Source organism: Populus nigra, chromosome 13 (genome assembly GCF_951802175.1).
Source record: "Populus nigra chromosome 13, ddPopNigr1.1, whole genome shotgun sequence".
Taxonomy (NCBI): Eukaryota; Viridiplantae; Streptophyta; class Magnoliopsida; order Malpighiales; family Salicaceae; genus Populus; species Populus nigra.
Window position 1 is genome coordinate 13330642 of NC_084864.1, and position 10851 is coordinate 13341492.

At 32.2% G+C, this 10851-nt stretch overlaps 1 protein-coding gene across 1 annotated transcript; it reads right to left on the reverse strand.

The window, feature by feature from the left end:
* Window positions 1–1010: 1010 nt before the first annotated feature.
* Window positions 1011–6156, reverse strand: LOC133671387 (uncharacterized). Its single transcript, XM_062092147.1, has 10 exons — window positions 5528–6156; window positions 5229–5366; window positions 4636–4824; window positions 3221–3358; window positions 3020–3141; window positions 2759–2891; window positions 2548–2677; window positions 2380–2459; window positions 2135–2269; window positions 1011–1694 (listed from the first exon to the last, which is right to left on the reverse strand). The coding sequence occupies exons 1-10, from the start codon at window positions 6053–6055 to the stop codon at window positions 1467–1469; spliced, it is 1821 nt and encodes a 606-aa protein (XP_061948131.1). The 5' UTR covers window positions 6056–6156; the 3' UTR covers window positions 1011–1466.
* Window positions 6157–10851: the final 4695 nt, after the last annotated feature.

Consider the following 10851-nt stretch of genomic DNA (forward strand, 5'->3'; position numbering starts at 1 on the left):
AGGCTTCTTAGTTTTTTTTCCGGTATAGTAATCATAATCTCATGACTCATATTATATTGATCTTTTTTTTTTTATACTGATTTTTTTTTAATTTCACCATTTAATATTAAGCTTATTAAATATTGAGTTTTGTTTTTTTCTTTCAATTTGCTTTCTTTGAGGATAACTGAGCCTTACGACCCGGGTCATGAATTCATCATGCTAACTCGGATAGGCTCGGGGTTTTACATAATTTTATTTAATTTTATTTTTTTATGAAATTTTATCCTTGTTTTTTTTATTGGTTTTTTTTTCTTTGGATCTATTTTTTAGATTAATTTTTAAAATTTTATTATTCAATTTAAATTAATAAAAAAATATGTTTCATAATTTCAGGTCCCGTGAACGTTTTCAGAATTAATCTTTTTTTTTTTACACTACTAAAAAAAACACGAAAGTTTATGGGATTTAACTATTAAAAAGGAAAGGGAATGAGGAAGGCATACTTTGGTGGATATCCTGACGAGTGACGTGGTAACTAAGGTGGTAAGGACATGTGAGACAACATGCCTTCTCTTCGTTGTTTGATTGTGTAATGCTGTATGGGTCTGAAATTGCAAATTGGCAATCAGCCATCCAAATTCATCGATAATACCTAGACTAGCAGCACCTCATCTTTTTGGGGCATAGTCTGAGGAAAATTATGAGGGAATATTTTATTTAAAAAAATCACCGGATTTAGAAAAATTAGTTAAACCCTGTGCCTTGACAAATAATTTAGAAAAATTATTTGCGAGGGAGTGACTAACAGTAGACTGGACATGTCACATGTGGTTGAACATGCCTAAGTTTTGACTTCGTTGATGTCTGAAGAAAAATAAAGCATCAGCTCCACATCACATGTTACCGATCTAAGAGAAGGCAAGAAACAAGCTATACTTGCTTTGAGTTTCAAACATCATGAAGCTTCAAAAAAAATTAGAAAGAAGAAGAAGCTCCCAGTCCTAAGATCCAGGACATGCAACTGTCACTTATTCGAACAATATTCACCATCCTCGTTATTTTGATCAGAAAAATCCCACCAAACACCTAAATCATCGGCGGCCAAGAGCTGACCTAACAAATTCTATGAATCTTGATTCAGTCCACCCAAGAAAACAGAAACAATTTGACTAGACTGTTTTCGAGAACACACAGATTGCATCACATAGCTTTACTTTCTTACATACACAATCGATTATAAATTAGTTATTACGAAGGGCAAACCAAGTTACGAAACGGGATTGATGCCGAAAACTAGACAGATCAACATTCTGTGATATGTCAACCAACTCCTTTTGGCCACTATTGCTATTGCTGCTCCAATTTGCAATCACAAAGCCCTCATTCTCTGTCCATCTTGCGAAGGAACAACTGAACCAAGCCTGATATAAAAAGTAATAGCGATGATGAAAGTCATTCGCTGCTGGGGAAACTCCCTAACAAACTTATGAGGTTGGTAAGTTGAGCATTGCAGAGAGTTTTTGCAGGTCCCAAAATTCTTTCTGGGACATAATAACAGCTCCCACAGCCAGAGCAGCAGACACAATAAACGTGCTTCTTATGCACCCAAGGCCTCGTGAAAACCGTCCCAGAATTGCCTTGCAGTACTTGTCTGCTTCTTTCAAGGATGCATGGTCGCCTGAATTCTCTGCCTTTGCCAATACTTTCTCATTCTATAAAAAAAACACAGCATAAAACAAGTTATATATAACAAGACACTGACAGGCATAACATCATCAGTACAAGGTGGAGCAGCAAGTTAGATTTGGTGCACCAGCAACTAAGATATATTACCTGGGTCCCAATCATAAATGTAAAATTATGAATGCATGGAGCAATGAGAAAAAAAACACAAGGTCCCTTGTTTCTCTTCCTCCCTTGTTAGGAAGAAGAGGAACATTACTCGTATCATAATTCAGGAAATTCAAGTGATGTTTACAGAATTCACAAACAACCAAGCTAAGATGCCTAATAGTAAATATTTTCAGTTCATGATCTGTCTAAGAGAATAACCTAAAGAATTAATGATGATTCTATTGACCCAAAACCTTTATTTTAATACTGTATACATTTCTGTAAGTAAATATGCAGATAAATATGAAAAATATGTTACCTTCTGCCTGAAACTCTTTAGAGTTTCCCTCACTTGGTCAAGACAAGAATGTTTGACAGAGTGGTCCTTCCATTCATCTGAAAGCTGTCTCAAAACCATGACACTCGCTTTGAGATTATCCAGATAAAACATGTCCTGTTTCCAAGTAGTTCATGTACAGGCAACCAACGTCAACGATGTATATAACAACAGAAACCAGTCTCAAATTTACAATCTAAATCATAATTACATCAGAAAACACCTACCCATTGTTTGTAACACTCAGGGTTCTGTGTCAAGCACCAAATGAAAATGTCACTTGCTTCCTTTGATAGTTCAGAGTTACCTGCAGAAAGCATTGATAATCCGGTTGTGATGCACACTTATAGACAGCAATCAATTGATGACAAGCAGCCCATTTGAGTTTAGACTACCTTCTCCAATAGCTTTGACTGAAATGTTCAAAATCTGCTGCGTAACTTGCTTCATTGCTTTGCTTCCAGAGGAACCAGCAAGAGCAACCTCCTTTAAGGTTGGATAAACAGCTTCAAACCTCTCGGTTGCCTAAGGAAAGAAAACAAATCAAAACTTGCCTCAGACCTAAAATACCCAATAAAATCTAGAAAGCTGCACCAGAATACCCACCTTAACTCTAGCTGAAGGAACTGGGAAGGTTACTCTCATCAAAAGCTCAAGAGCAGAAGGTGGTACTAAGCGCTCACCCTTTTTAACAGCACCATTTAATAAAATTGTACGAGCTTTGGGGGATGATAAGATTCTAATCCAAAGAAAAGTGGGGGGGGGGGGGGGTCAGAAAAAAATATGAGCTACACAATAATGTCAAAGATCTAAATGACACAAGCATCAAATAGGAAGGTGTGAAATTAATTTGAATCCCAATGGTACCTCTCAATCAACTGCAAGATCAAGTCTCTGGATTGAGGATTACTGCTTGATTTCCCACTCAGCATAGGGAAGAGAACACGAATCCACATGTACAATCCCACAACCAAATCTCCTTGAGAAGCCTAAATCAAGATACAGTTCCGAATATCAAAATCTATTGTCCTAAGAGAAGAATTCACATATTTGGGAAGGTCAGGTTACCTGAGCAATCATCCATACAGTGACCGGAAGCTTGTCTTGTCCTTGATATTTTGGATTTTCACTAATTACCGGCAATAAATTGATCAACACGTCAGGCTTGCGCTGTAATGCCATTGCCAAAACCACAAATATGGCAACCTGGAACCCAACAGTATATTGATAGAATAGTCAGGCACTATTACAACAGCCATGAGAAAAATTTGTAAAAATGAACACAAAGTGTCCCGGAAAACCTTTAGTATTGATGCTGGTGTGCTAACCATAGACAATGCCTTAAAATAAGCACAGTTCCTAACATTCTTCAAACAGGATAGAGGCATCTGACTTACTTTAGGGGAAAATACTTATCTATAAGGTTTCATACACAATACTAATCCAAGCCTGTGAACTGAAGCAGTATCTGATAACAAGTATTGCATAATGTATTGTGAAGAATGATCTATTTTTACAAAGAAAAGCGGTAGTATTTCATGGTTTGTTGCTTTTTTAACATGCAGGAGTTGTTATGGTTTTGCTGAGAAAAAAAATAAGAAAGGGAAAATAAGACTATAACAAATTGACAGCAGAGATTCTCCTTAACCACAAGAAAACTTAAAGTACACAGGGGAAGCGGCATTAATTAAAAAAAAAGAAAAAGAGGGGGAGGGGGTGGCAAAAGCACAAAGAGATTTTTTATTATTTTACAGGTTTGGTAGCATACCAAAACTAAACTTTTCAGTTTATGATAATTTTGCAAATTCCAATTGACAGCTACATTATTGTTTCTGAATTTATTATTTTATTTGGTGGAGTAACAGATTTTGAGCATTTAATTCAAGCAACCTAATGAACCAAAGATTTTTTAACAAGTGACAAGCATGCATGTGAGCGATACAGAAGCAACGTAAGATTGAAATGTTGTGAATCAGTTAAATACTATATCAATCCCTGCTTTCTTTCAAGTCTTATGGAGTTCTCTCCAAGACAATAATTAGCTCTGATAAGCCAAATATATCTGAGAACACTCACTACCAAATTTTGAACACTGCAAATTCTTTTGACATGGTTAATAAGCATATCCAAAAATTCAATTTTTGCTAGTCGTAGTAGTTCTAGGAGCTCCAATTTCCACATTAAGGAACTGGAACCTAAGGACACAATATAGACATAGTGACAGGATGGCCAAATTAGAGGATTTGAACAGCTAATACCCGCGTTCCAGTAAATGAGCGTCTATTAATCAAAGCTCTTTGCAAACATATGACTCATAACAACTTCTAAATTCTCACCTATAATACAGAAATTAAAGCACTGGCATGCAAGTACAAACCAAACATGATAATAGGTCAAAAAAAAAAAAACACTTTTGAAAGAAAGTATTGACTAGCATTGAAGTACTTAGAAATCATATATAAAGAGATATTCCTGAAAGCTACCAGAGACTTGGATGGCGATTGCTGGACCACCTTTTTCGATCCCTTGGTAACTCCTTGATGACTTGCAAGGTCAGCGAAAATGCTGTCCACTGACCATAACACAAAGGACGCAAGTGCTTCAAGAGATCGCTGGCCAAGCCAGTCAACTGCCGTCTTGTAAACATCTTGAGAGATGTGTGCGAGAGGAATCTGCTCAGGAAAGGATTAATTAAAAATAAGATGTTAGAAATGGTAATAACATAAAAAATTCATTCAAATCACATCAAGCAACTTAAGCTTCTCATAGAACAATGTGCGTGGATCAATTCAGATCGATCCATCTTGGATCATCACATAAACGAATTACACGATGTCGGTACCTTACCATCTTAACACAAATACAAAAATCAGAACGAACAAGCAAAGACTTAACTACACCATTATATCCCAAATCATTCACACCCGTTATTACTTTTTCCATAAAAATCAAATCTTTAAAGAAAACAATGCTATGTTAAGAAAAAAAAAATATATTATTTTTTATGTAATCAAAATTACTATTTACTAATTACAATTAAAATGATAAATAAATTTTTTTTTAAAAAAACGCTTACATCAACCAATTTGCCAACAGGGGACTCCTTGAAGATCTTCAACCAAGGAAACTGAGCTGAACTCACTGATGAAAATGCTCTTCCAAAGTAATCAGCAAATCTCATTAATAGTATATCCTGCTGTGTCTCATACGAGACCTAAATCCGCCAAAACGACATCACAAAAAAAAAAATTAAATTAAATTAATTTTTTTTTAAAATGTACGGATTCAAATTAATTAAAAATAAAAAAGTAAGATCAGAGAAACTAAATTAAAAAAAACAAGGATATTAATTATAATTATTAATTAAATGCTTACAGTGATGTCAACAAGAAAGGCGCCTAAATCACCGGCATCGATCTTCGCAGCCGCCTCCGCCACCGTCACTTTTGGTTTCTTCGCCTTCGGCTTCTTTACCTTCTTCACTTGTTCTCCAGCACCACCACGGTCTCCATCGTCACTCTCTCCATCATCCTCATCAGAATGCCGCTTCGATCCATCTCTCTCTCCACTCTCCTCCTCCTCTCTCCTCCGGCTCTCCTCCGCAATCCTCCGTCTCCGATCCTCAGAATGTTGCTCAATTGAACGAAACACATCAGCTTCCCCACCGCCGACACCGTTAGATCGTCGGTGATCGGAGGAAGAATTCTCCGGCAAATTCGAAATTTTTGGGAGTTGTTGTTTCTTGTTCCGCTTTGAATACGTAACTGTTTTCCATCCGCCGTCGCTCTGATCTTTACCGTTAACGTTAACGTTAACGGTAACGTTGCCTTTGCCGCTACTGTTTCTCATTTCAATTTCGTCTTCCATGAGAAGTTGTGCTATAAGAGCTGAATTCTCGTCCATGATTGAAAGGGCTGCGGTTTCAACGGAGCGACAGAAACGGAGGTTGAGTTTTCAACGGCGAGTGAGGAGGGAGAAGAAGGCGGGTTGGGTTTTTGAAGGAGAGGATCAGAGAGGGGGTCACTAGTGTCAAAGGACACGTGGATATTTCCGGCTATGTATTTGGGCTTTTTTGGCAACGAATTTACGCGAATGCCATTATTAATACATCTTGATTTACAGTTTTAAAATCTTTGTGCATTAAATGGAGAGTCGGATTAACTTATTTAACTTGTGTCCCGTGCAGAATTATTGGATTTCTAGCACGATTAGTCCCTATAATTTGAGAAATGTATCAAATTCATCCTTTTTTTATCAAATGTTTTTCTTTTGTAATTTAATAAGCTAGTAAAACTTAAGCACTTGAAAGTTTTTTATTATTATTAAGAGGAATCGTTAAAAGCAAACTAGTGGTTAAAATTTTCATTTTTTTGGATTAATTTAAATTTTCATTTAAATAACTTTAAAGATGGACAAGAGAGAGTCCCAATTGATTTAAATTTTCATTTCAATAATTTTCATTTTTCTTTACTAAGAGGAATCTTTCATTTTCTTTTCTTTTTTTAAAAAATAATGAATCATTCTACAAAAAACTCCATAAAAATCCATGCTTCTTTAATTACAATGGAGCCCTCGTTGAAATCTTCAAACTTCTCTACTCTTTGTGATCATTCAAATAACTCCATAAAGTCTTGGTTTTCTTAAGTCGTCTTTGATTGCTTGCATGTCATTGAAATGGAGACAAGCTTGACTTTCCAACTTTCAAATATTTTAATCATGGTTTATTCCGATCTTCGTTGGCTAATCACAGCGCATGGTTTATAATTTCTATGTGCATCAGTCAAAGTATGCTCCATTTTTGTAGGTGAATTTTATGATGCTAGAAATATTTATAATAGTTGTTTTTTAAAATAATTTTTATTTAAAAAATATTAAAAGAATATTTTTTTATTTTAAAAAAATTATTATTAACATCTGTATATTAAAATAGTTTCAAAACACTAAAATAAAATTAATTTGAAACAAATAAATTTAAAATTCACTTTCAAATAGGTTAAAAATCACTCTCAAATAGATTTGTAATCACATGTTGATATTATAAGATAGATTGCTAGATTTTAATAATATAACAGAAGGGAATTCACGGTATTCAAATTAAATGAATTTGTGCTTGATGCTAATATGCTATTAATATTATTATTTTAATTTCATACACTAACTTCGTGTATTGGAACAATATTGTTTATTTATACGTGGGGTTTTTTTCATACTATTATTCAAGATTCAATCAAATTCAAAGGGATGCTATGAAAATAAATTTCTTGGAAAAATATTTAATATTCCATGCTCAATCACATGTAAAATGAAAATGGAGAGATCCCTATGCTTTCCCCATGCATTGGATCTGGTCCAGATCCATGCGGATGGTCTTGTTCTCCTCCACTAGCTGTTTCTTGTGACAATCCTTTGAACTTTGGCTTTAAAACTATGTATCGTGCCACAACATGCTGAATTGTTGTCTTCCTTAAAATATTTAATTAATTTGACAAAATTAAGCAGTAGTTATTGTGATGTCAGGTATTTTTTACATGTATTTTTTATTTAAAAATATATTAATTTTTTATATTAATATATCAAAACTATCAAAAACTATTAAAAAATAGTATTAATTTAATGTATTTTTAAACTAAATGCACTTTTAAAATATATTAAAATAATCAGTGTTTTATCCTTCTTTCTAATAATTGATACTATTTGAAATTTACCAGTCTTGAATTCCCATGCCACTTGTCGTGGCAATAATTGTTTATATATATATATATATATATATATATATATATATATATCATAAAATACAACGGTCAATTTAATCAAAGTGACGTGCAGAATTCAAATAAATTGGTGTCATCTTCCTCGTATTTCAACTTTGAAACAGTAGTCAACCGCAATATACGATTGAGGAAACCTTTTTACAGCCTTTGAACTCTTCTTAGAAAGATAAATTTTAAATTATCAATTTATTATCATAATACAATTAATTTACCAAACAATGCAAAATAATTTTTTTAGCGGTCCAACTTACTTTTAATTTATTTTTTAGTTTTAAAATATTTTTTATATTTTTTTATCATTTTAATATGTTGATATCAAAAATAATTTTTTTAAAAAATAAATAATTAATTATTTTAATACATTTACAAACAAAAATATTTTTTACAATCACCTTTAATCAACAAAATTATTTAAATAGTCTCACAAATTTTTAATAATTTTTTTAATAATAAAAAAACTAGTGAATTCATTGAGATCTTAACTTTGATTCACGAGAGAGCTCACGTGAACGACCAAACTATATAAAGAAACACAAACTTTTATATAATTACATTTCTTTATTTAATGTGTTTAATCATGTGATTGGTGGGATTTTATTAAACCCACGTGGTTTTAATGTAATAAAACAAATCACTTGATCTGATTGAAAATTCCTAATTAAGATGAAAAATAAATTAGAGACCTAATTAAGATTACTCACAGAGGTTGGAGACTTTTTTTTATGATTTATCTAAGATTTACGATGAAAAAAAAGGATGATTAACAGCATCGAGCGTTCGTCCTTAGTGCACCCACCTACCCAAGTTCGCACGTGTTCACAGCTCTAAAATTATCCCAGCTGGAGGAACAAATTAAATATATATATATATATATATATATATATATATATATATATATATATATATATAAAAGGAAATTCCTTCTCTATGTGTTTTTGGCCGCGATCAAATATCTGTAGTCCCATCTTTGTAATTTGAGGAAGATGCAAGGGTAAATAGGGAAAGTAAAAGATCCGATATGAACGAGGGTCTGTTATTGTTTTATTTTTAAATATATCTCTGACTGTTTTAGACTTTTATGTGGGGCCATCAGCACCACGTAGAGAGACTCCACCCCTTCATTTAGGGTTGTGGGGCCATCTCACCATATCAGCCTTCTTTCTCTCACTAAGAAGTAAGAACACCTTGCTTACTTTCGTGGCCCCCACTAAATTCTATCCCCTTCGGCTATTTTAGAATTCCATCACAGTTTTATAAAAGTTTCAAGAAAATAACATTTATTAGAGAAATAGTATGGTTTGAATATAGTCACTGTCAAGAATAGTCGTTGACGTAATTGTTATTGAAAATAAGGTTATTTTAAAAATTATTTCTCTTTCAATTCAATTAGTATAAATAAAAATTAAATTTAAAATCATATGAAAATCTAATGTCTAAGAAATGAAATTTAAGATTCAATAGTTAAGAAAGAATAAATTATCAGGAACATATCATAATTTTGTTTTTTACATATTTAATACGGCTAAAAAAATCTAGATAAGATAATTCTAACCAAACCTTAAAAGACCACTAAACATAAACGTAATTTGTTAAGGGTTTTAGTTTATGGTTAATTATGATTTTTTTTTATGTTCTTTAACGGTGTAATTAAAATTGTTTTATTGAGATTTTTCTAACAATACATGTTAAAAACATAGTTTGGTGTGTCTCGAATGATGTATTTTTATTTTTTATTTTTTATTTTTTTCTTCTGTTGCATCATCTTATCTCTTTTTTTTTTTTGTGGCCATTAGATCTTTAATGTAATCTTTTAGGTATTTAATTTTCATAAAATATTTGTTGATTTTTGTTGAGGTTAATTAATTTGTAAATGGAAGATGTTTTGAAATATTTACTAAACAATTGTTATTTTGAATAGAGATTGTGTAGAAAAATATTTTACAAGACGCGTATAAAAGTAATATTTAAAATATATATGTATTCAAACTATATTATTTTCCAAATATTTTCTAAATCTATATTATTTTCTCAATACTTTTAACAAATCATGCTAATTTCAAAGAAATCCACCATAACCCATAGGATTCACCTATGAATAATCTATTTTCAAAAGTAATTTTCAAAATATTTTTTATTAAAAAAATATAAAATTAATATTTGTTTTTTAATAATCTTAACATGTTAATATATATAAAAAATAAACATATTCTTACAAAAACATGATATTTCACTTTTCCAAACACACATTTAAAGCTGCCTTGTACGAATTCCAGCAACCTGTTTCACGTTAACTATCTCGACAACCTTTACAGCAAACAAAATATCACGTGTGATTTATCGTGTGGTGAGAAATTTCAATTCATGGGGCTACCGGAGCCAGTTGACGATGATGATGATGATGATAATGTCCAAAAATCTGCAACAACCTTGCAGAGAACCTTCTTTTTTTGTTCAAAAGAAAACCCATCTTTCTCTGTTTTTATCTTCCTTTTCTTTTAACGAAAAAAGAGTCATCTCTTCTAGTAAATTGTAGTTTGGAATTCGGAAGTTTTCTTGCTTTTATTTCCTTCTGCAACTCACCCACCAACCACCTACCTCCGTCATATCCTCCGGCTGTCCTGGTGCTGGCAAGGTTTTACAATAAAATAAGAGTTGATCCTTTAAAAATCCAGTTAACCCGTAATCCGGTTAAAAGATCAGTGGTTTTATTAACAATTCAAAGCAGTATTATTTTAATTTTTATTTAAATTAGGTTAATTCATGGCCTATATCTTATTCCATTCCAGATAGAATTTAATCTCGTTTATTTTATAAAAAATAATTTTTTAAATTTTTTATGTGTTTGTTTGCCATTAAAAAAACTGGTTAACTAAAAATAATTTCCAGTCAAAGAAAAATTTAACTTGATTTCTAGAAAAATATTTTCTT

Coding starts and splice junctions, on each gene's coding strand:
- LOC133671387 (XM_062092147.1), bottom strand. CDS start 6,055: ATGGACGAGAATTCAGCTCTTATAGCACAACTTCTCATGGAAGACGAA. Junction 2,460..2,547: donor AGTCAAAGCTATTGGAGAAG/GTAGTCTAAACT, acceptor TGCTTTCTGCAG/GTAACTCTGAACTATCAAAG. Junction 1,695..2,134: donor TAAAGAGTTTCAGGCAGAAG/GTAACATATTTT, acceptor TTTTTTTTATAG/AATGAGAAAGTATTGGCAAA.